The sequence below is a fragment of the Pseudoliparis swirei genome, chromosome 16 (genome assembly GCF_029220125.1).
Source record: "Pseudoliparis swirei isolate HS2019 ecotype Mariana Trench chromosome 16, NWPU_hadal_v1, whole genome shotgun sequence".
Taxonomy (NCBI): domain Eukaryota; kingdom Metazoa; phylum Chordata; class Actinopteri; order Perciformes; family Liparidae; genus Pseudoliparis; species Pseudoliparis swirei.
This window is the reverse complement of record NC_079403.1, coordinates 23,589,324-23,617,189: the sequence shown is the minus strand read 5'-3', so window position 1 is coordinate 23,617,189 and position 27,866 is coordinate 23,589,324. Positions and strand designations below refer to the sequence as shown.

At 43.3% G+C, this 27,866-nt stretch overlaps 1 protein-coding gene across 1 annotated transcript in view; it reads left to right on the top strand.

The window, feature by feature from the left end:
- The first annotated feature begins 610 nt into the window (after positions 1 to 610).
- tgfbr2b (transforming growth factor beta receptor 2b) overlaps positions 611 to 27,866 on the top strand; it is a 39,334-nt gene continuing 12,078 nt past the window's right edge. The window contains exons 1-3 of the mRNA XM_056433741.1: positions 611 to 963; positions 21,277 to 21,421; positions 22,245 to 22,438. Coding sequence (XP_056289716.1) covers positions 879 to 963; positions 21,277 to 21,421; positions 22,245 to 22,438 — 424 coding nt within the window. The 5' untranslated portion in view covers positions 611 to 878. The remainder of the gene's footprint in view (positions 964 to 21,276; positions 21,422 to 22,244; positions 22,439 to 27,866) is intronic.

Below are 27,866 nucleotides of genomic sequence, written 5' to 3'. Positions count from 1 at the left end.
AAGACAAAGGTGCTTCATTATATAGTTAGCTGAGAGTTCTGTAATGTATAACGTGTATCAAATACAAGGTCCTTTTAAAAGGTGAATTTAGGAAGTGATGTAAAGTCGAGAAAAATACCTAAAATTGTATTGACCATTTTAAATAAAAAATAATATTTTTAAACAAATTAGAAAGTGTATGCTTACCAATTTTGTTCAAAAAGCTGGCTGGAAACATGCCATGACCCTGAGTGTATGTACATATATGGAGAGCTGTTTACTGTTCCCATTATACGTAATTACAAACACACACACACACACCCACACACACACACAGTGTTTCCATAACTTCAGAGGACATAACATTGACCAACATGTATTTCCAGGAGACTAAACCTAACCCTACACCAGGTCTTCACCCTTAAATGGGAATATTTGACATTATGTGGACATACATTCTTGTCCCAGGAAAGAAGGCGGTCTCCACAAGGCGAGTGTGTAAACAGATGTGTGTACCCACAACATGCGTTGTACACGCCCACACACACACACACACAAAGAGGGAGAGTCCTCTTTCTCTCTCGGTTTCTCCCTCGGTTTCCTGTCACAGACGCGTGTGTCTGTATGTGCGTGTGTGTGTGTGTGTGTGTGTGCGCGCGCGTGCTTCGGCAGTCGTCGCCAGCTGCTGAGCGGAGAGGCACTCCGACCCTCCGCGTGGACTCCCCGCTGCTTCCCTCCACCTTCCGTGTGAAGGAGTCTTTTCTTGAAGGGAGGACACCGAACCACGGAGGGCTCGCGCGCCGAACCACGGAGGGCTCGCGCGCCGAACCACGGAGGGCTCGCGCACCGAACCACGGAGGGCTCGCGCGCCGAACCACGGAGGGCTCGCGCGCCGCACCATGGAGGGCTCGCGCCGCACCGTGTCTCTGCGGGGAGTCGTATCGATCCTTTTCCTCACCGCGCTGCTGGAGCCCGGAGCTGCCGGTAAGTTGTGAGTTTCCTTAAACTTTAAAAAAGTAACGCACGCGCGCGCTCGCTCCGCTCCCCAGTAACGTGGGCTTCACCTCGGGACGGGACGTTGAGCACGAGCGGCGGGCGCGACAGGTGACTCCCGTCTCAGCTCCGCGGTGCGTTCACGTGTCTCTCCAGTCCGTTAACATGTGTTCTACGATAATAACGATACTCTCTTCCTCCATGGGGCTCATACACGTTAGAAGTTGGGTTTATACGGTCATGAAAAACCTGGAGAAGTCATGACATTTAAAAATGGTTATATCCAGGCCTGGAAAAGTCCTTGAAAAAAATGAAATTCCCAAAGTTTTGGAAAAGTCATGGATATTTGTTATATTCACGTGTTCATTTACGCAGTTTGATTGAAAGGATAAACATTTATATCAATATTTATTCTTTGAATACAAATTTAATTGGTGTCATTTATACATCGAGATTTCACAAAATGTTTGGTCATGGAAATTTGGTTTAAAGTCCTGGAAATCCATTAGTCAGCATGTGTATGAACCCTGTAATTCATATGAATAGTTTAACATTTTAATATTCAGTGCAAATCAACTTCCTCGTAAAGATACTCGTCTTGTTATTGCCATTGGATGTATTGTGTTGTTCCCCCTGACCTGATCACAGATGTGAATGTGTGGGCTTTATTTCATAAAACTGGATCCTAAATTCATGTTTCATTTAGTTTACATATGATACATGTATAGGATATCTCTTTTTATCGCTTCATTAATCAGAAAACCCACTTTTTGTCATGTTATTAGGAACAAACTGTTGAATCAGGCTGTGAATGACATGCAGAAAGCTCAGAAAAGAGGAATGAACTTTAAAGTTTGGTGGATGTGAAGAAGAAGAAGAGACTTCTGGAGAGAAAACGACATTTAAAGAGATGTTTAGTCATATTTTATACACTTAGAAGACTACAGCAGACTTCTTCAGACAATATTTATTTACATTACAAGTTTGCTGAAAGGTTTGTGTTCAAAGAGGCAAAATAAGTTATTTAATACGAGGTCAGAGCGAGATCACAAATATTCACAAATGCGCACAGAAGAATTCACAAATATATCGATTTACACAAGGATTTAAAATTAAATTAGACTCATAAATGCACGCAGAACGATTCACAAATACATTGCAATGCACGCATGAATAAATTCTGATTTGTTTGTTTGTGCATGGCTACACATTTATGTGTGAGGGGTTTTTGAGACTCCCCTGCCTTGGCTCGATTTGCAAATGTGTTTATTTTCAACATGGACCTACCTGTAGCCAATCAGATGTCGCCCTCATTACCTTCGCATTGAAAATGCGGAAGGTAATGTTTTGATCGCCGTGTATTTATTTATTTATATATTTGTATGCGTGTTACTCGCATAACTCAAAAAGTATTAAACCCAATCGCATGAAATTTGGTGGGATGATTGGTTATTATCCGGGGACCATTTGATTAGATTTTGGGATCGATCGGGACAAAGATCAAGGTCAAGGTCATGAAAAGGTCAAAATATTATTTTTACCATTTCTATCCAATTGGCATGCAACTAATGCCAAAATGTTCATAACTCAATGCCCAATCTTGTGATATGCGAAGGTATGTGCTCTACCGAGTGCCCGTTCTAGGTTAATATTTAATGGTAGCTTTTTGTGTATTTAGGACAATTCTACAGACGCAAATAGACAAAGAAGTCAAAATAAGCATCTCAAATGTGTGATTTGGAACAACATCTCAAAGTGCATGAAGAGAAGGGGAAGAGGTGTCTCCTCTGAAGCCTCCTAGGGAGTGTCTATACTTTCCTTCTGTCAAACTAAGCTCCTCCCCCTTTCAGCCCACTACAGAAAGCCTCCCCACGCGTCTTTCTGTTGGGTGACAGCCAGGTGGGTGGATTGAACACAGCATGAGAACGGCAAACCACAATTCTGCCCGGTTGCTGTGACCCCCCCCCCCCCTCTGGCTCTCGGTCGGTTCCTGCCTAACTCCCACGATGCATTGGGCCTATTTTCAACCTGGAAACCCCACATACCAGAACAGACTGTGTGGTCCTGCGTTTGCATTGTATGTCACAAATAGACACCAACACACATGCTGCCCGCCACCACCACCACCACCACCACCCATTAACACACTCCCCATTACTCTACCTCCTCCTCTTCCTCGGCCCCCCGGAGGAAGCCACTCCCCCCTGAGCGGCTCGCCCCGACGCCTATCCAAACACCAGGCCGTTGTTTTCTGTTTTTCAATCTTTTCTCTCGGTGTTTGCTTTCAATTGATGTGGAAAGAAGCCGTCCGCTCGGGGTCGGCCGTCGCGGGAAAAGGTTTCCTTCTTCCTTCCGATCCAGAGAATCTCAGGGTCCGAGCGGAGGCCCGCGATGGACCGCAACGGGAGGAAAGGGCGAGATTGGATGAATAGATTGAGGCACAGGAAGATGACTCGTGGGCGATTCTTGTTATTGCACACGCGTGTTATCGGCGATGCGTGTTTAACTTGCGTGTTTAACTAAGATGGCGGTTCGGATGCCAGTGAAACTCCTTGATCCCCAACGGCAGGGGTCGGAAGTCCGCGGCTCCGGAGCCCCTCTGTTACGGCTCCCTGAGGCTTTGACAACAAAAGAAGATATCATTAATTAATTATATATATGTAACGGATCCTCGTATATGAATTGGCGTGAGACTTACTGCTGGTGAAACTTCTTTATTTTCTTTCTTTCGTGAATAAACATGAACCAAAGCTCTTAAATAATCTCCACCTTGTCACCAACAGTGACGTTGGCTATTAGCTCCGTTATCTCGCCCAGCCCTATTATTACCTATTAGTACCTATATTATTACCTATATTCACTATTATGTTCTCACGTCCTCGGTTAAAAACATTCCGTTTAAAACATTTTCGGCAGCGATTTCAAATCAATTCAGTTTATTTTGTATCGCCCAGAATCACAAATTACAAACTCCCCTCAGAGGGTTTTACAATCTGCACACATACAACACCCCTGACCTTTGACCTCACATCGGATCAGGATGAACTCCCCAAAAAATAGGAAAAAAACTTCTTCAGGAGAGCAACAGAGGAGGATCCCTCTCCAGGACGGACAGAGGCAATAGATGTCATGTGACCAGATGAACAATAGATGTCATGTGACCAGATGAACAATAGATGTCATGTGATCAGGTGAACAATAGATGTCATTTGACCAGATGAACAGTAGATGTCATGTGACCAGATGAACAATCGACGTCATGTGACCAGATGAACAATAGATGTCATGTGACCAGGTGAACAATAGATGTCATGTGACCAGGTGAACAATAGATGTCATGTGACCAGATGAACAATAGATGTCATGTGACCAGATGAACAATAGATGTCATGTGACTAGATGAACAATAGATGTCATGTGACCAGATGAACAATAGATGTCATGTGACCAGATGAACAATAGATGTCATGTGACTAGATGAACAATAGATGTCATGTGACCAGATGAACAATAGATGTCATGTGACCAGATGAACAATAGATGTCATGAGACCAGATGAACAATAGATGTCATGTGACCAGATGAACAATAGATGTCATTTGACCAGATGAACAGTAGATGTCATGTGACCAGATGAACAATAGATGTCACATGACCAGATGAACAATCGACGTCATGAGACCAGATGAACAATAGATGTCATGAGACCAGATGAACAATAGATGTAATGTGACTAGATGAACAATAGATGTCATGTGACCAGATGAACAATAGATGTCATGTGACCAGATGAACAATAGATGTCATGAGACCAGATGAACAATAGATGTCATTTGACTAGATGAACAATAGATGTCATGTGACCATATGAACAATAGATGTCATGTGACCAGATGAACAATAGATGTCATGTGACTAGATGAACAATAGATGTCATGTGACTAGATGAACAATAGATGTCATGTGATCAGATGAACAGTAGATGTCATGTGACCAGATGAACAATAGATGACATGTGACCAGATGAACAATAGATGTCATGTGACCAGATGAACAATAGATGTCATGTGACTAGATGAACAATAGATGTCATGTGACTAGATGAACAATAGATGTCATGTGACTAGATGAACAATAGATGTCATGTGATCAGATGAACAATAGATGACATGTGACCAGATGAACAATAGATGTCATGTGACCAGATGAACACTAGATGTCATGTGACTAGATGAACAATAGATGTCATGTGATCAGATGAACAGTAGATGTCATGTGACCAGATGAACAATAGATGACATGTGACTAGATGAACAATAGATGTCATGTGACTAGATGAACAATAGATGTCATGTGACTAGATGAACAATAGATGTCATGTGATCAGATGAACAGTAGATGTCATGTGACCAGATGAACAATAGATGACATGTGACCAGATGAACAATAGATGTCATGTGACCAGATGAACAATAGATGTCATGAGACCAGATGAACAATAGATGTCATGTGACCAGATGAACAATAGATGTCATGTGACCAGATGAACAATAGATGTCATGAGACCAGATGAACAATAGATGTCATGAGACCAGATGAACAATAGATGTCATGTGACCAGATGAACAATAGATGTCATGTGACCAGATGAACAATAGATGTCATGTGACTAGATGAACAATAGATGTTATGTGACTAGATGAACAATAGATGTCATGTGACCAGATGAACAATAGATGTCATGTGACTAGATGAACAATAGATGTTATGTGACTAGATGAACAATAGATGTTATGTGACCAGATGAACAATATATGTCATGAGACCAGATGAACAATAGATGTCATGTGACTAGATGAACAATAGATGTTATGTGACTAGATGAACAATAGATGTCATGTGACCAGATGAACAATATATGTCATGTTACTAGATGAACAATAGATGTCATGTGACCAGATGAACAATAGATGTCATGTGACCAGATGAACAATAGATGTCATGTGACCAGATGAACAATAGATGTTATGTGACTAGATGAACAATAGATGTCATGTGACCAGATGAACAATAGATGTCATGTGACCAGATGAACAATAGATGTTATGTGACCAGATGAACAATAGATGTCATGTGACCAGATGAACAATAGATGTCATGTGACCAGATGAACAATAGATGTCATGTTACCAGAGGAACAATAGATGTCATGTGACCAGATGAACAATAGATGTTATGTGACTAGATGAACAATAGATGTCATGTGACCAGATGAACAATAGATGTCATGTGACCAGATGAACAATAGATGTCATGTGACTAGATGAACAATAGATGTCATGTGACCAGATGAACAATAGATGTCATGTGACCAGATGAACAATAGATGTCATGTGACCAGATGAACAATAGATGTCATGTGACCAGATGAACAATAGATGTCATGTGACTAGATGAACAATAGATGTCATGTGACCAGATGAACAATAGATGTCATGTGACCAGATGAACAATAGATGTCATGTGACCAGATGAACAATAGATGTCATGTGACCAGATGAACAATAGATGTCATGTGACCAGATGAACAATAGATGTCATGTGACCAGATGAACAATAGATGTCATGTGACCAGATGAACAATAGATGTCATGTGACCAGATGAACAATAGATGTCATGTGACCAGATGAACAATAGATGTCATGTGACCAGATGAACAATAGATGTCATGTGACCAGATGAACAATAGATGTCATGTGACCAGATGAACAATAGATGTCATGTGACCAGGTGAACAATAGATGTCATGTGACCAGATGAACAATAGATGTCATGTGACCAGATGAACAATAGATGTCATGTGACCAGATGAACAATAGATGTCATGTGACCAGATGAACAATAGATGTCATGTGACCAGATGAACAATAGATGTCATGTGACCAGATGAACAATAGATGTCATGTGACCAGATGAACAATAGATGTCATGTGACCAGATGAACAATAGATGTCATGTGACCAGATGAACAATAGATGTCATGTGACCAGATGAACAATAGATGTCATGTGACTAGATGAACAATAGATGTCATGTGACCAGATGAACAATAGATGTCATGTGACCAGATGAACAATAGATGTCATGTGACCAGATGAACAATAGATGTCATGTGACCAGATGAACAATAGATGTCATGTGACCAGATGAACAATAGATGTCATGTGACCAGATGAACAATAGATGTCATGTGACCAGATGAACAATAGATGTCATGTGACCAGATGAACAATAGATGTCATGTGACCAGATGAACAATAGATGTCATGTGACCAGATGAACAATAGATGTCATGTGACCAGATGAACAATAGATGTCATGTGACCAGATGAACAATAGATGTCATGTGACCAGATGAACAATAGATGTCATGTGACTAGATGAACAATAGATGTCATGTGACCAGATGAACAATAGATGTCATGTGACCAGATGAACAATAGATGTCATGTGACCAGATGAACAATAGATGTCATGTGACCAGATGAACAATAGATGTCATGTGACCAGATGAACAATAGATGTCATGTGACCAGATGAACAATAGATGTCATGTGACCAGATGAACAATAGATGTCATGTGACCAGATGAACAATAGATGTCATGTGACCAGATGAACAATAGATGTCATGTGACCAGATGAACAATAGATGTCATGTGACCAGATGAACAATAGATGTCATGTGACCAGATGAACAATAGATGTCATGTGACCAGATGAACAATAGATGTCATGTGACCAGATGAACAATAGATGTCATGTGACCAGATGAACAATAGATGTCATGTGACCAGATGAACAATAGATGTCATGTGACCAGATGAACAATAGATGTCATGTGACCAGATGAACAATAGATGTCATGTGACCAGATGAACAATAGATGTCATGTGACCAGATGAACAATAGATGTCATGTGACCAGATGAACAATAGATGTCATGTGACCAGATGAACAATAGATGTCATGTGACCAGATGAACAATAGATGTCATGTGACCAGATGAACAATAGATGTCATGTGACCAGATGAACAATAGATGTCATGTGACCAGATGAACAATAGATGTCATGTGACCAGATGAACAATAGATGTCATGTGACCAGATGAACAATAGATGTCATGTGACCAGATGAACAATAGATGTCATGTGACCAGATGAACAATAGATGTCATGTGACCAGATGAACAATAGATGTCATGTGACCAGATGAACAATAGATGTCATGTGACCAGATGAACAATAGATGTCATGTGACCAGATGAACAATAGATGTCATGTGACCAGATGAACAATAGATGTCATGTGACCAGATGAACAATAGATGTCATGTGACCAGATGAACAATAGATGTCATGTGACCAGATGAACAATAGATGTCATGTGACCAGATGAACAATAGATGTCATGTGACCAGATGAACAATAGATGTCATGTGACCAGATGAACAATAGATGTCATGTGACCAGATGAACAATAGATGTCATGTGACCAGATGAACAATAGATGTCATGTGACCAGATGAACAATAGATGTCATGTGACCAGATGAACAATAGATGTCATGTGACCAGATGAACAATAGATGTCATGTGACCAGATGAACAATAGATGTCATGTGACCAGATGAACAATAGATGTCATGTGACCAGATGAACAATAGATGTCATGTGACCAGATGAACAATAGATGTCATGTGACCAGATGAACAATAGATGTCATGTGACCAGATGAACAATAGATGTCATGTGACCAGATGAACAATAGATGTCATGTGACCAGATGAACAATAGATGTCATGTGACCAGATGAACAATAGATGTCATGTGACCAGATGAACAATAGATGTCATGTGACCAGATGAACAATAGATGTCATGTGACCAGATGAACAATAGATGTCATGTGACCAGATGAACAATAGATGTCATGTGACCAGATGAACAATAGATGTCATGTGACCAGATGAACAATAGATGTCATGTGACCAGATGAACAATAGATGTCATGTGACCAGATGAACAATAGATGTCATGTGACCAGATGAACAATAGATGTCATGTGACCAGATGAACAATAGATGTCATGTGACCAGATGAACAATAGATGTCATGTGACCAGATGAACAATAGATGTCATGTGACCAGATGAACAATAGATGTCATGTGACCAGATGAACAATAGATGTCATGTGACCAGATGAACAATAGATGTCATGTGACCAGATGAACAATAGATGTCATGTGACCAGATGAACAATAGATGTCATGTGACCAGATGAACAATAGATGTCATGTGACCAGATGAACAATAGATGTCATGTGACCAGGTGAACAATAGATGTCATGTGACCAGATGAACAATAGATGTCATGTGACCAGATGAACAATAGATGTCATGTGACCAGGTGAACAATAGATGTCATGTGACCAGATGAACAATAGATGTCATGTGACCAGATGAACAATAGATGTCATGTGACCAGGTGAACAATAGATGTCATGTGACCAGGTGAACAATAGATGTCATGTGACCAGATGAACAATAGATGTCATGTGACCAGGTGAACAATAGATGTCATGTGACCAGATGAACAATAGATGTCATGTGACCAGATGAACAATAGATGTCATGTGACCAGATGAACAATAGATGTCATGTGACCAGATGAACAATAGATGTCATGTGACCAGATGAACAATAGATGTCATTTGACTAGATGAACAATAGATGTCATGTGACCAGATGAACAATAGATGTCATGTGACCAGATGAACAATAGATGTCATGTGACCAGATGAACAATAGATGTCATGTGACCAGATGAACAATAGATGTCATGTGACCAGATGAACAATAGATGTCATGTGACCAGATGAACAATAGATGTCATGTGACCAGATGAACAATAGATGTCATGTGACCAGATGAACAATAGATGTCATGTGACCAGATGAACAATAGATGTCATGTGACCAGGTGAACAATAGATGTCATGTGACCAGATGAACAATAGATGTCATGAGACCAGATGAACAGTAGATGTCATGTGACCAGATGAACAATAGATGTCATGTGACCAGATGAACAATAGATGTCATGTGACCAGATGAACAATAGATGTCATGTGACCAGGTGAACAATAGATGTCATGTGACCAGATGAACAATAGATGTCATGTGACCAGATGAACAATAGATGTCATGTGACTAGATGAACAATAGATGTCATGTGACCAGATGAACAATAGATGTCATGTGACTAGATGAACAGTAGATGTCATGTGACCAGATGAACAATAGATGTCATGTGACTAGATGAACAATAGATGTCATGTGACCAGATGAACAATAGATGTCATGTGACCAGATGAACAATAGATGTCATGTGACCAGATGAACAATAGATGTCATGTGACCAGATGAACAATAGATGTCATGTGACCAGATGAACAATAGATGTCATGTGACCAGATGAACAATAGATGTCATGTGACCAGATGAACAATAGATGTCATGTGACCAGATGAACAATAGATGTCATGTGACCAGATGAACAATAGATGTCATGTGACCAGGTGAACAATAGATGTCATGTGACCAGATGAACAATAGATGTCATGTGACTAGATGAACAATAGATGTCATGTGACCAGATGAACAATAGATGTCATGTGACCAGATGAACAATAGATGTCATGTGACTAGATGAACAATAGATGTCATGTGACCAGATGAACAATAGATGTCATGTGACTAGATGAACAATAGATGTCATGTGACCAGATGAACAATAGATGTCATGTGACCAGATGAACAATAGATGTCATGTGACCAGGTGAACAATAGATCTCATGTGACCAGATGAACAATAGATGTCATGTGACCAGATGAACAATAGATGTCATGTGACTAGATGAACAATAGATGTCATGTGACCAGATGAACAATAGATGTCATGTGACCAGATGAACAATAGATGTCATGTGACCAGATGAACAATAGATGTCATGTGACCAGATGAACAATAGATGTCATGTGACCAGATGAACAATAGATGTCATGTGACCAGATGAACAATAGATGTCATGTGACCAGATGAACAATAGATGTCATGTGACCAGATGAACAATAGATGTCATGTGACCAGATGAACAATAGATGTCATGTGACCAGATGAACAATCGACATCATGAGACCAGATGAACAATAGATGTCATTTGACTAGATGAACAATAGATGTCATGTGACCAGATGAACAATAGATGTCATGAGACCAGATGAACAATAGATGTCATTTGACTAGATGAACAATAGATGTCATGTGACCAGATGAACAATAGATGTCATGTGACCAGATGAACAATAGATGTCATGTGACCAGATGAACAATAGATGTCATGTGACCAGATGAACAATAGATGTCATGTGACCAGATGAACAATAGATGTCATGTGACCAGGTGAACAATAGATGTCATGTGACCAGGTGAACAATAGATGTCATGTGACCAGATGAACAATAGATGTCATGTGACCAGATGAACAATAGATGTCATGTGACCAGGTGAACAATAGATGTCATGTGACCAGATGAACAATAGATGTCATGTGACCAGATGAACAATAGATGTCATGTGACCAGGTGAACAATAGATGTCATGTGACCAGATGAACAATAGATGTCATGTGACCAGATGAACAATAGATGTCATGTGACCAGGTGAACAATAGATGTCATGTGACCAGGTGAACAATAGATGTCATGTGACCAGATGAACAATAGATGTCATGTGACCAGGTGAACAATAGATGTCATGTGACCAGATGAACAATAGATGTCATGTGACCAGGTGAACAATAGATGTCATGTGACCAGATGAACAATAGATGTCATGTGACCAGATGAACAATAGATGTCATGTGACCAGGTGAACAATAGATGTCATGTGACCAGATGAACAATAGATGTCATGTGACCAGGTGAACAATAGATGTCATGTGACCAGATGAACAATAGATGTCATGTGACCAGATGAACAATAGATGTCATGTGACCAGATGAACAATAGATGTCATGTGACCAGATGAACAATCGACATCATGAGACCAGATGAACAATAGATGTCATTTGACTAGATGAACAATATATGTCATGTGACCAGATGAACAATAGATGTCATGAGACCAGATGAACAATAGATGTCATTTGACTAGATGAACAATAGATGTCATGTGACCAGATGAACAATAGATGTCATGTGACCATATGAACAATAGATGTCATGTGACCAGATGAACAATAGATGTCATGTGACCAGATGAACAATAGATGTCATGTGACCAGATGAACAATAGATGTCATGTGACCAGGTGAACAATAGATGTCATGTGACCAGGTGAACAATAGATGTCATGTGACCAGATGAACAATAGATGTCATGTGACCAGATGAACAATAGATGTCATGTGACCAGGTGAACAATAGATGTCATGTGACCAGATGAACAATAGATGTCATGTGACCAGATGAACAATAGATGTCATGTGACCAGGTGAACAATAGATGTCATGTGACCAGATGAACAATAGATGTCATGTGACCAGATGAACAATAGATGTCATGTGACCAGGTGAACAATAGATGTCATGTGACCAGGTGAACAATAGATGTCATGTGACCAGATGAACAATAGATGTCATGTGACCAGGTGAACAATAGATGTCATGTGACCAGATGAACAATAGATGTCATGTGACCAGGTGAACAATAGATGTCATGTGACCAGATGAACAATAGATGTCATGTGACCAGATGAACAATAGATGTCATGTGACCAGATGAACAATATATGTCATTTGACTAGATGAACAATAGATGTCATGTGACCAGATGAACAATAGATGTCATGTGACCAGATGAACAATAGATGTCATGAGACCAGATGAACAATAGATGTCATGTGACCAGATGAACAATAGATGTCATGTGACCAGATGAACAATAGATGTCATGTGACCAGATGAACAATAGATGTCATGTGACCAGGTGAACAATAGATGTCATGTGACCAGATGAACAATAGATGTCATGTGACCAGATGAACAATAGATGTCATGTGACCAGGTGAACAATAGATGTCATGTGACCAGATGAACAATAGACGTCATGAGACCAGATGAACAGTAGATGTCATGTGACCAGATGAACAATAGATGTCATGTGACCAGATGAACAATAGATGTCATGTGACCAGATGAACAATAGATGTCATGTGACCAGGTGAACAATAGATGTCATGTGACCAGATGAACAATAGATGTCATGTGACCAGATGAACAATAGATGTCATGTGACTAGATGAACAATAGATGTCATGTGACCAGATGAACAATAGATGTCATGTGACTAGATGAACAGTAGATGTCATGTGACCAGATGAACAATAGATGTCATGTGACTAGATGAACAATAGATGTCATGTGACCAGATGAACAATAGATGTCATGTGACCAGATGAACAATAGATGTCATGTGACCAGATGATCAATAGATGTCATGTGACCAGATGAACAATAGATGTCATGTGACCAGATGAACAATAGATGTCATGTGACCAGGTGAACAATAGATGTCATGTGACCAGATGAACAATAGATGTCATGTGACCAGATGAACAATAGATGTCATGTGGCCAGATGAACAATAGATGTCATGTGACCAGGTGAACAACAGATGTCATGTGACCAGATGAACAGTAGATGTCATGTGACTAGATGAACAATAGATGTCATGTGACCAGATGAACAATAGATGTCATGTGACCAGATGAACAATAGATGTCATGTGACTAGATGAACAATAGATGTCATGTGACCAGGTGAACAACAGATGTCATGTGACTAGATGAACAATAGATGTCATGTGACCAGATGAACAATAGATGTCATGTGACCAGATGAACAATAGATGTCATGTGACCAGGTGAACAATAGATCTCATGTGACCAGATGAACAATAGATGTCATGTGACCAGATGAACAATAGATGTCATGTGACTAGATGAACAATAGATGTCATGTGACCAGATGAACAATAGATGTCATGTGACCAGATGAACAATAGATGTCATGTGACCAGATGAACAATAGATGTCATGTGACCAGATGAACAGTAGATGTCATGTGACCAGATGAACAATAGATGTGGTATCAGTATCAGTTCTATCCCACAAAGCCCAGAGTCCCTGTTGACGCCCACTTGACCTCACTGAAGCGTCCTCCTTTGATTTCTTACCATATTAGTCGACTTCCCCCTCTCGACTCGCTTCGCCGACTCCCGGGTCAAAGGGAAAAGGAGGATGGATGGACGGAGAGACGGAGGGGAAGCGGGGCAAGTCGAGGGGAGGGAGGTGGAGGAATGAGAGGGTGACGAGTCGCAGGGAGTCGTACGAAGAGGGAGTTGAGGAGGTGGGAGGATACATTACAGGGAGGGGGGGGGGCAGTTATTCAGCAACGCACAGCCTCTTTGCCAGTTGTCTCCCACACACACACACACACACACACACACACACACACACACACACACACACACACACATATATACACACAGGGATCAAACTAAATAAATCCTCTGCGGTGCAGAGAAGGATTTCCAATTGTGACCATAAGATAAACGTCCGTCACGTTTCCTGTCGCTCCGCTGTGAGCTCACATCCTCAGTGGATCTCCAAACCGCTGAGGATGTGAGGAGAGGGGCTGGGGGGGGCTGGAGGAGCTGGATGGGATATTGAATATAAAGATATTATTAAGATGACACTGTTTTAATTGGCTGTCACAGGCAACCGCGGTTAGCTTAGCATTTTTTGCCACATACATTTTTTTTTAAACCTTTATTTAACCAGGTGAATCCCATTGAGATTAAAAATCTCTTTTTCGAGCGCGACCTGAACAAGACAGGCAACAACATACGAAACACATAGTTACAAAAATAAAAGACAAGTTAAAAGAAACTCAAAGTTAACACAACATGACAGAACACATTTTATATTTTAATTTGCCGAAACAGCATTTTTTGTTATTTACTGGAGGATCTTTGTCTCAATGTGAATGTGTGTTTTTTTCTTCACTCTCTCCGGTGCCAACAAGTGAAACACAGGTTTTATTAATGGATGTAATTCGTGGGCCTGACAGCCAGACGGAGGCAGCTCGCAGAAGCACGAAGGTTCCCCCGCTCACAAAGAGACCTCACATCACCGCCGCGGCCCCTCCAGGAGCCAGGAGCTCGCTTAATGGCGGTCCGCGCTCTCCTGTGACACACGCGAGCTCCACCGTGTTTTCATACTGTAATTCCTGCACTTGGAGTAGCAGCAGAGAAAAAAGTGCAGCCGTAATAAAAAGAGAGAGTCGAAGCGTTTTAGCAGCTGGAGCAATGACCCACATACCAGTCAAGACCTGCAAGCACAAGGAACCGTCTCACTTTCCGGTGGCGGGATTTCAAAGTAGAGACGCTTCTCACTATCGATGATCAATAGTTGTCTCGTCATGGATCTAGAATTGGGGAGTTTTTCTGAAAGGTGATTTCCTTTAATCTTGGAACCCTTTGTCCCATTACATAGAAGATGTCTCCTCTTCCTACAGCCATTACAGAGGGACATTTACTTTATCCATTTACATTTATTTTACACATTTACTGCAATTGGCAGAACTCTTTCGATTGGTAGTCGTTGTTGGTAAAGATAGCTTGGTGTTATTAATACCCATGAACATGATGTCCTGTTTATTTAACCCTCCTGTTACCTTTAGGGTCAATTTGACCCCATTCAATGTTTAACGTCGGTGTTCTTTGGGGTCAATTTGACCCCAGGCTGTTTTTCACTGTGTCAAACATATAAGAAATATCAACTTTTTTATATATTTAAAGGGCTATTTAGGTAGTCAACAAACAAACATAAAGTACCTCACACTTAAACTTGGAAAACAATAATAATTCTAATAATTTTCTGGAGATTTTAATTGCTGGGGTCAAATTGACCCCGAGGGTAAAATATGTTAGTAAATGTGAAGGTAACAGGAGGGTTAAATAAACATATTTGGAAAAAAAACCTGTAGACGATCAGAAAAAAATAATCGCCATGTCATAAAAGTATCCTGAAACATGTACCATAGAAGCAGTGCCGTGCTAGTCAATGGCATTTCTTTCTTTTTTTTAAATGTATTTTTATATTTGGACATATTGACAGGTACATAAGACAGTAAACATATACTTTAACTGATACATCCATTGTTTTTCATCTTTTTGCTAACAAACCCGCCCCTCCCACTGGTACACCCACCTAGAGTACAGGAACATAAATACATCAAAATATATACAAAGAGAACACCTAATTTTACGGAGCCAGACGTCTACATATACACATAAACACACACCTGGTACATCTGTATGGAGACACACCTGCATCTCTGAGTAAATACAGTCAATATATCCAGAAATTAAATGACAATAACATGACCATGATAATCAATGGCATTTCTTACTTATAGTATTACTCATAGTCCTACTCATGGTATTACTCATGGTATTACTCATGGTATTACTCATGGTATTACTCATGGTATTACTTATGGTCCTACTCATGGTATTACTTATGGTAAATGTTACTTTCCAGATTCTTATTGTTCTGTGTTTGTACTCGTGGTTAATTCACTTATTGTAAGTAGTTTTTGATGACAGCGTTTTTGAAAGCGCTTTTAAAAGTCGCGTCTGGTGCGATCGCGCCCTTACGACACTCTCTTACTCCACAGCTAACGATGGTTTGCTGCTACTTCAATGCTCTGAATCCAGTGCACAGAACCCTTTTTACCCATTGACAACAGATCGGTGTTTCCCTTCTCATCTCACTCTTTGAAAAAGAAGTTCAAAAGTTCAGTTCAAAAAATGCTCGACATAAAAGACGAGACCTTTAAACGGACGAGTATGCCCACAGACGGTAAACACAGTGCAGGGCAGGAAAGAGAGACAGCCGAGCAGCAATGGCCTGGGTTCAAACAGTTATTCAAAGTGAACCCGTTATCATGCAAAAAAACTATCAAAAAAGCTGAATGCGAATTTGCACTTAATGTGCAATCAGCATTACGCAACAGTGCAATAAAGATTAATCAACGCCATAAAAACACCCGCTGAGCTCACTCGGCCGCCCGGTGCAGCTCGACCCCCGTTACTCATTCACGCTTTATTCCTTCTCCGCGGCCCTTAGCTGCACTAAATCAGCAGGTTTTATTTGCCTCTGAGGTCGTGCGTGGGTGTGAGCGCCCCGCTATTTCACGCCTTCGGGCCCCCGTGTCCCCAAACTACCCTCTTACCGTGAGACGGGATACGTCTCCGAAGTAATATCAACTGCTTTTAATGAACACCCAACACGCAAACATCCACCGCGGAGACACACGAACCGCACAGCAGCGTAGCCTCGGAGGAGTTTGACGACGCGTGGGAAGGCCGAGGGGAACTCGTGGAGTCACGCCTCCGCTCGGGTTTCGCCGCTCGGCCCACGCAGACATCGCTGCGTGTCAAATGATTTTGCGATACAAGGACTGCTATGCGGCAGTTGATTTGACTACGTCTTGGATTCTGGACGTGTGGGGGAGGCGGCCGCTGCTGTTGTCGTGGATTGTATATTTACTCGCACATGTAAATAAGAACAGGGCTCGTACGGTCATGAAAAACCTGGGAAAGTAATGTAGTCACCCTGACGTCACCCAGTGGGTTTGTGGAAGGGCAGATCCGTCAAATATAACTTTTTACAAGGGACACAGCTGCTAATGTAAAAGTCAAGTGTGAGGAGCGTTAGCTAACGGAGAAACAGCGACCCGTGACGAGTTATTTGGATGCTAACAAATGAATCGTTCCAAATCATAGAGGGCTCAAATTAGCTATCTCATTTGTTTTACAACAAATCGGGACAGGAAAGCGCACTTTCTTTTTTTCCTGAAAGACCGAAAGAAAAGAATAACTCAGCAAATTATTGCGTCGAGCTGAAGCCGCTCGGGGAACAGCTGCAAACAGCTCGCTGCTGTTTACTCCAGAAGTGTTGGAAAAGCTGATGTGTGTGTGGCGCAGAGCCGGAAGGAGTTCTAGCGTTCTGCGCGGTTGAGCTGGACCAGAGTCAGACCTCTCGGCTGAAGGAGGCTTTGTTCTGCACCACAACACCTGGGGTACGACACACCGCCTCCAAGCCACCCTTACGTGAACTCCAAAAGCCACGCGGAGAAACGCTCTTTTCTGCATGTTTAGGCTATAAAACTTCTCGTCTTACCTGGGTTTCCAACACAGCCCGGCCTACCGAGACCATCTGTCAGGGGGCTTGGAGTCAGACGGGCCGGTCCGAACAGGTCTGAGCAGGTCTGAGCAGGTCTGAACAGGTCTGAACAGGTCTGAGCAGGTCTGAACCGGTCTGAACAGGTCTGAACAGGTCTGAACAAGTCTGAACAGGTCTGAACCGGTCTGAACAGGTCTGAGCAGGTCTGAACCGGTCTGAACAGGTCTGAGCAGGTCTGAACCGGTCTGAACAGGTCTGAACCGGTCTGAACAGGTCTGAACAAGTCTGAACAGGTCTGAACCGGTCTGAACAGGTCTGAACAGGTCTGAATCGGTCTGAACAGGTCTGAACCGGTCTGAACAGGTCTGAACATGTCTGAGCAGGTCTGAACCGGTCTGAACAGGTCTGAGCAGGTCTGAACAGGTCTGAACAGGTCTGAACCGGTCTGAACAGGTCTGAACAGGTCTGAACAGGTCTGAGCAGGTCTGAACCGGTCTGAACAGGTTTGAGCAGGTCTGAACAGGTCTGAGCAGGTCTGAACAGGTCTGAACAGGTCTGAGCAGGTCTGAACAGTTCTGAGCAGGTTTGAGCAGGTCTGAGCAGGTCTGAACAGGTCTGAGCAGGTCTGAACAGTTCTGAGCAGGTCTGAGCAGGTTTGAGCAGGTCTGAACAGGTCTGATCAGGTCTGAACAGGTCTGAGCAGGTCTGAACAGGTCTGAGCAGGTCTGAACAGTTCTGAGCAGGTCTGAGCAGATTTGAGCAGGTCTGAACAGGTCTGATCAGGTCTGAACAGGTCTGAACAGGTCTGAGCAGGTCTGAGCAGGTCTGAACAGGTCTGAGCAGGTCTGAGCAGGTCTGAGCAGGTCTGAACAGGTCTGAGCAGGTCTGAGCAGGTCTGAACAGGTCTGAGCTGGTCTGAGCAGATCAAGGAGACGTAGGAGAATGACAGGTGAGATTCTGCCGATTACGGCGACCACATGCAACGCCTTCCAACCAGCCCAGGGCGACGGTATCAAACTACGCGACTGTATCTCTGGAAGAATTATGGATCACGAATGCAGATTTCTAGCCTGTCAAACATCAAAAGAGCAAATAAAAAGTTTAGGATTAGCCGCGTTTGTCATTTTTTCTGCAGGAAGCTGATCTGTCCGCTCATCCTGAAAGTCTAGCGGACAGATCAGAAAACACTTCTTTCTGTGATGCCTGAGTGAATCTAAAAAAACAAATGTATTGCGTCTTTCAGGAAATCCATGTGCACAGTGTTTTCAAGGCATTTTTTTTTAATTCCATGAGGTTTTTGGGGTTTATGTATCCAAAGTGGTTTTAAAGAAATTGCTATAGCTTGGGCCAGTTCTTCTTATTGACTCAGCTGTGGTTGCCCGTGTTGGTGATTCAGTGTATTTCTGGATGGCTCGCTGGTTTCATCTGGCCTCATCCAGCCCGGTGGAGGTGTTTCCCCTCGCTGGCGATGTCTGCGTCGACACAGGTTTACGGCCTCGTGACGTTCAGGCAGCTGATACTTTGCTGTTGTTCCTGCGGTGGTGTCCAGTATCGAGTTCAGTCAGGATGCACCAACAGATTTATATCTTTGTATTTATTTCTTACATGTGGTTTGAAAGCGATGTTTGAGATAAACTTGGTGTTGTTCTACATCAGTGGTTCTCAAACTGCAGGGGGCGCCCCTCTCGTGGGGCGCTAAGGCATTACAGGTGGGGTGCAAGGGGAAATGCAGATTTTTTTATTTCAAGACTTTTATTTAGAACTTCACATTTTACAAAGTGCACAGAGATAACACTAAGTCATTAATAAATAAAGAGCGAAATACCTGTACTTGCAAAATGTTACGGCGTGAACAGGTTACGCTGCACATGGGCGACGGACGAGATTCTTGGCGACTCGCCACATGCTAGCTCCGTGAGATCGGCTTTCCTGCTGCTGCCCTTCAAAACAAGAGCTCAACATTGAGCATTATTTAAGAGTGGCCGTATCAAGTCTGCTTGCAAAGTATTTATATTTGTTGAAATGCACAGATAGAGGAGTCACAAAACTGTTATTTCCAATAAAAATTGAGCATTTTGTTGGGGCGCGAACATCTTTCTTCCTCCGAAGTGGTGCGTGACAAAACAAGTTTGAGAACCACTGCTCTACACAAAAAGGACGATCTCAGTGCGTCGGTATCGGCCACCAGAGCCCAGGTATCGGTCTCGGGACTGAAAAATCCAATCGGTGCATCCAGACCACCTCCAGTTCTGCCGAGTGAGTCAATGAAGAAGTTAGAATTAAAGGTGCATTCACACCAAAAGCGTTGCGAATTTTTCGTGCGAGGAGATTCCCATGAGCAAAGTCAAGGTGCAGACGCCAGTGGTTGCGATAGACGCACATTTTTGCCGGGGCGCCGCGTTTGACGCAAATTGTGATTTGCGAATATTCACCTCAACTTGAAATATTTAAACTTTGGCGAAAATAATTCGCCCGACACCGAGTTGTGAAAGCCAATCAGCGTTGAGACGCTCCGGTGAATCTAACTGCTGCTCTAGTGGAGCTGAAAGAGACATTCAGACGTAGGGGTGAAGGTCACCGAGCTGTGTGAGCCGACGGGTGATGTCATGAATAAATATATATAAATATATATGAATGTTATGAACCTGAACACGAGGGCGTCAGATGTTCAGACATTTGTGGGACGTCCTCAACACGTATAAAGCAGAACTAGTGGTGAGTTCTTCATGGTGGATGAAGGAGATGATAACGGTTTCCACGGAGTGTAGCCACGGAGATAAGCCCCGCCCCTCGCGCGAGTGAACCGAATGACGCGAGTGGTCCAGCGAGTAAACGGAACGCGGCTTCAGACTTCTGCCCCTGAGGGGTGGTATTTAAATGGCTGTGTGTCCAGGTGACCTGACGGAGAGGTTGTGTGTGTGCTCTGCAGGTATGCCCTCGTACTTCCCGATGAGTCAGCTCTGTATGTTCTGCGACGTGGAGCTTTCCTCCTGCAGCGGCACGGGCACCTGCAGGTCCAACTGCTCCATCACCTCCATCTGCATGGACAACCACGAGGTCTGCGTCTCCATCTGGTAGGTTCCCCCCCCCCCAGAGCAGAACGGGACGTAACCAGATCCGTCTTAACCAGCGGTCCCCAAACTAAGGCCCGCAGGCCCGGATACGGCCCGCCTCCACATTGGGCCCGGCCCCCTGAACAACACCAGAGACGCATTATGATTTTTCTTTCAGTCTGGCCACGCAAATCCTAGACTAGCCGCTGTCAAATAGAACGGAATAATGGCGAAAAGGTTAGGTAAGAGAAACATTGATTCAGAATGCAGGTTAAATGTTATTTAACCTGCAAGGAACACGAGAACGTTGAGAGACGTTTGAGTCAGAGATTCTGCTCTGACAACTAAGCTAAACTTTTACCTGTTAAGACAGAAAGTTAATGTTCAATAACGTTTTTGCACTGAAGATCGAGAAAAAAGACGTTCAATGCGACAGATGTTTAAATTATTTTTTAAAATCATTTGTAGACTTAAAAAAAAAATTTATTCGCCTCCGTCTCTCTAGGAGAATAAAAAAAAAATTAAAAACAGAATATAATGGTCCATACAATAAAATGTTTTTTTTTAAATGCAACAATATCCAGAGAGGGTTATTTGGTTATTATTTATTTCATAAATAGTGTTATTTATTTCCTTCTTTTTTTTTCTGTGAAGATGCCGGAAAGGGTTATTAATATTTTGCTATGTGGCTTTCTGGAAAACAAATGTTTACATTTAGGCACCATGCGGTCGTCACACTGACCCCGGCCCCCATCAGAGAAGAGAAAAGTGATGTGGCCCTCACAGGCAAAAGTTTGGGGACCCCCGGTCTTAACGGTCTCACCTCTCGCCTCCGTCTCTCAAGGAGGAAGAACGAGACGGACTTCTCCGTGGAGACGCTGTGCCACGACCCGTCCACGCCGCTCTACGGCGTGATGCTGGACGACTACAACAGCTCCACCTGTGTGATGAAGGAGAAGAACACCACGAGCGGCGCGGCTCACGTCTGCTCCTGCACCGACGAGGACGAGTGCAACGACCGACTCTTGTTCACGCCCGGTGAGTGAAGCCGACGCCTGCTCCCGAGGGGAAAGCCGCCGGGTCACTTTTTATGACGAACTCGGCATTTTTAGCATCTTTCGTCTCATCGTTTTTGGTTTCACTTCTGGATACGTCTCTCTGCTCGTATCTGGAGATAACAGCTATAAGGAGTCCAAAATCAATTATTAACGTGTTAAAAGATGAAGGGATAAGGCCGGCATTGTATATATATATCACATTCAATGAAACGACCATATTAACATGACATAGGAAACTACAAATATATACTCTAGAGCACAGGTGTCAAACACAAGGCCCGTGGGCCGAATCCGGCCCGCCGCATCGTTCTATGTGGCCCGTGGCGGCTTTAAAGACGTGAACAGCTTTTCTTGAAGAAATTGAAGAACATCCTCAAGAAAAGGCAGCTGAGAAGAAAAGATGAGCGTCTGTCTCGGCATCTGTGTGTGTGTGTGTGTGTGTGTGTGTGTGTGTAGACCAGACATGGTTTCCTGTCTGTTTAACGGAAATCAGAACCATCTCCAGCGCGGTGAACAGACGGAGAACACCTGCGTCGCGGCTGACGGCGTCTGACGCTGCTTTTTGTAAAGCCCAAAATCACAAATTACAAACTTTACAATCTGTACACAGACGACGTCCCTGACCTTTCACCTCCAATCGGATCAGGAAAAAACTCTCCCTCCCCCCTGTTTTTGGCAGGTAAAGAAGTGAAGATCCCTTAGATGTCATGTGACCAGATGGACAGAGTTACATAAACATTCAATGAATATGACATTATGAATAATTAGTAGGAGGCATTGACGACGATCCAGACCTCCACACTCCAGGAAAGGAGGAAGAGAGGAGAGGGGGTGGGCATCAGCAGGGCCACGGCAGGAGGCCGGACCAATGAGGCAGGGGGCAGGGCGAAGGAGGCGGGGCCAATGAGGGCAGACCCTTGAGGCAGGCTGAAGGAGGCGGGGCCAATGAGGGCAGACCCTTAAGGCAGGGCAAAGGAGGCGGGGCCAATGAGGGCGGGCCCATTAGGCAGGAGGCAAGGTGAAGGAGGCGGGGCAAAGGAGGCCGGGCCCATTAGGCAGGAGGCAGGGTGAAGGAGGCGGGGCCAATGAGGCTCGGTCAGCATCACTTCCTGATCAATAAGCATCAAGACGAACTGGAAAAAAGGAAGCGCTTCATCCTAAATTCAAGTTCAGAAGCTCAAAGGAGTGGTTTGTGTAAATAGTGATCTATTGGTGTCTGTCAGTGTGCATCTAAACACACACACACACACACACAGAGCCCTGAGGGTAAGGGTTGTGGTTCCTTCCTCCCATTGAGGATGCATGCAGCAGGAAGTTGTTTGTTTGCTGGACCCCGGCCTCGTCTCGCTCCTCCGGGACGCTTCACATTGTTCTGCTCAGCGTTCCCATGGTGACGTGCTTTAAAAAAATTATACAAATGTCCTACGAGGGAGAAAACGTGATCCATCGATCAGAGGTTCACACCTGGCAGGGGAGGAGTCTTTAAGGGTAAAACGGACCCAACGGGCTTTGAGGACGCTTTGGGATCCGATCGCTTCGACCACATTCGGAGGCGGTCTCGGACACTTTGAGGGACCGCCTCCTCGACTGATGCGGGCGCTCTCGTGTGTGTGTTGTAAAGAAACAACACTTTTCGCTCTATAAGTTGTTTTTCCTCCATTGGCATCATTCGGTTGTGTCGCCCTCTGGTGGTCAGGAGAGAGAACGCAGCTTTAACACATGAATCATAGATTTCTATACAACCAGAGTACTCGCCCCCTGGTGGTCAGTAGAGAAAGTATAGCTTTAACACATGAAGCATATACTTCTATACAACCAGAGGAGTCGCCTTCTGGTGGTCAGGAGAGAGAACGCAGCTTTAACACATGAATCATAGACTTCTATACAACCAGAGGAGTCACCCCCTGGTGGTCAGGAGAGAGAACGCAGCTTTAACACATGAATCATAGACTTCTATACAACCAGAGGAGTCGCCCCCTGGTGGTCAGGAGAGATAACGCAGCTTTAAGACATAAATCATAGACTTCTATACAACTAGAGGAGTCGCCCCCTGGTGGTCAGTAGAGGAAGTATAGCTTTAACACATGAAGCATATACTTCTATACAACCAGAGGAGTCGCCCCCTGGTGGTCAGTAGAGAAAGTATAGCTTTAACACATGAAGCATATACTTCTATACAACCAGAGGAGTCGCCCCCTGGTGGTCAGTAGAGAAAGTATAGCTTTAACACATGAAGCATATACCTCTATACAGCCAGAGGAGTCGCCCCCTGCTGGTCAGGAGAGAGAATGCAGCTTTACCAAATGAAGCATAGACTTCTATACAACCAGAGGAGTCGCCCCCTGGTGGTGAGGAGAGATAACGCAGCTTTAAGACATAAATCATAGACTTCTATACAACCAGAGGAGTCATCCCCTGGTGGTCAGGAGAGAGAATGCAGCTTCAACACATGAAGCATCGACTTCATTCTTCAGAACCACCGGAGGTCGTCGTCTGGCACGAGTAACTGAAGGAAATCATTCACGTCTGTTGAATAATATTACTTTTGTTTGCTAACCCAAAGCAGGGAAGCAGAAACACATTTTCTCTTTTCAGCTACTTCATCAATTTTGAACAAAGCCTGGGCCAGAATTGAGGTATTTAAAAAAACAAAAACAATGTCCGTCGCAGCCAATCAGCATGATCGTCGATCAGGGAGCGCACTTTGATATGCATGGGGTCCATGTGCTCTCACTCTGAGGGACCTGGGCCTCTCTGACACGGCAGTTGTTTTTAATTAGGATCCTGTGAGAGGACTCGGAGCCAGTGTCACATGTTCAGAGCTCGCGATCATCGTTTTCGTGAAGAAAGCGAAGACATCCAAAGTATGATAATAGCGCCTTGTCACAGTAACGTGCTATTTGTTTCAGCGCTGTATTTACAGCTGTGCTCTCTTCAAAGTCCGTCGAGCATTCTCGGAGGAGGCCCGCTATGTGAGGAATGACATTGGAGGCGGAGCCAATCCACTTCCGACATGGATTCCTTCACTGGAACGTCTCCGGATCGCCCTCAAGTCGTTTCAGGGGTTTTATTTTTGCGATCCTTCGCGAACAATGATATCTTCATTTTGTGACGCCTTGGGGCGAAGATGAGGAAGAGATTACAAAGAAGAAAAGGGGAAGAATATATTTAAAAACACTTATTGGAGCGGCCGACAAAGAGAAAGAGGACAAGATGGAAATGGACCAAGAAAGGAAAAATTTCCGTTGCAAGATTTTTCCTTTTTTCCCTCCTTTTTTTACAGTTCTTCCTTCACTGTGGAATCTTGGATGTCTCTCAGTGAACGCGTCAGTCACACAGCAGAGCGCTCCATGGGGACGCCGGCCAACCGAGAGATGCATGAAACGGAGGGAAAGAGGGGAAAGAAGCAAACAAGAGACCACTGAGATGTGATGGAGACGCAGAGATGATGGAGGGAGGGGACGGTTACCAAGATGAGTGAATACACACATATTTAAAGTTCCACTCTTTTATCTTCTGGTTGCAAAAAAAAGATGGCGACAACTCAAAAGCCTCAAAAGCTTTGGCAGAAAACTAATCACAGGGACTACTTCCACTTCTTCAGCCTGCTCTCGGCTCCAATGCTGATGTTCTAATGGAATAATCTTCTGACTTTGCCCCAGAGAAACGCTTCATTTTCCTCAGTGTGAGGCGGTGGTTCTCAGACTGTGGTGCGCGCCCCTCTAGTGGGGCGCAGTGGTATTGCAGGAGGAGATACAGAAAAACCTTTATTGGGAACTTTACATATTCCACAAGTTCAAAGTACACAGACATAAAACTAAGTCATTAATAAATACATGTTGACATGGCTGTACCTTCGTGTACATGTTTACGTCACGACGTTAACGGGTTGCACTTGCGATCGCTGATTCTTGCCGTTTTGCAAAAAGCCGATCTCTGTGAAATCGGCTGTTCAGCTGTTGCCCTTCAAAACAAGAGCTCAATATTGAGCATGAATTGAGATCGGCTTTTCCGCTTTTGCCCTTCAAAACAAAAGCTCAACATTTTGCATGAATTGAGATCTGCTTTTCCGCTGTTGCCCTTCAAAATAAAAGCTCAACATTGAGGATGAATTGAGATCTGCTTTTCCACTGTTGCCCTTCAAAACAAGAGCTCAACATTGAGCATGAATTGAGATAGTTTTTTTTCTGCCGTGGACCTTCAAAATAAAAGCACAACTTTAAGCATGAATTGAGAGTGGCCGTATCAAGCCTGCAACCCCGTTAAAAAAGATGTGTAGCGGAAAGCAGGATCATTGCAGCCACCAATGCTAATACAACTTGACACTAATTTTGTTTTGCACAAATTGCACATGCCAAATATTTGAACTTGTTTTGTACATATATAACTTTATTTGCATTGTTCTAACAAAGTGATTGCAATTTTCTTTATTCTATCATTTGAAAAAGCACCGATGGAGGAGTCACAAAAAGTGTTTTCAATAAAAAGTCAGCGTGGACCATTTAGTTGGGGCATGAACACGTGTTTCCTCTGTTGATGGACACGAAGTCGCTGGTGCCTCCGCTGGGGCAGCATCTTATCAGCTGCTATTTGTAGACATCAGGGAGCTGCTAGACGTGACCTCACCCGTCTCCATATCACCGTCACAGTTGAAACCAGGAGTCAACTTCAGCGATTCATTAGATTTGAAAAAGATGAAGGAGAAGTCATAGCACAGTGTGGATTCTCAGCCACAAAGTTCAAGTAGGTATGTTTGACCAATGAGACCCAACGCCTCATTGGACGAACTGGCACGACCTCCTCAGTGTTTACGAAGGCTTCCGTCTCTCCACCCATCACCTGTTGGGAACATGAAATCACGTCTGGTTGTGTCATTTTCCTCCTCTATGTGTAAATCTAACACAACTTTGTTATTCGCCAAAACACTGAGACCATGAAAGAAATTAGCAACCGGTTAGAGCATCTAAGAGCTTGAGTCACAGATGGCAGTGCTTGAAAAGCCAGCATTCACATCCTGAAACACACACACACACACACACACACACACACATGGCCGGCCAGAGGGGAGGATCCCTCCATTAGCTGGAAGGATGTGTCAAACCTCCATGAACACTGGATGAGAACACGCTGGTACACCGAATGGAAAAGACTGGTTTGAGTTGGAAGCGTCTGATCACATGAACATAGTCGTTCGTTCTAATCACGGCAGAAAGAGGGCGAGCAAAAATACCCGTTAAACCTCCAAGCGAGCTTAAAAAAATACAGCGTACGTATGCACAGACGGTCTGTTATCATTCAACATGTGATTCAACGGAAGACGTCATCGCCGTCCTATCCGCATGTTACGTAACTCACTCATGCAAGAACTTTTAAAAAAAAAGTTTGCTGAGCATATTGAGAGAAAGCTG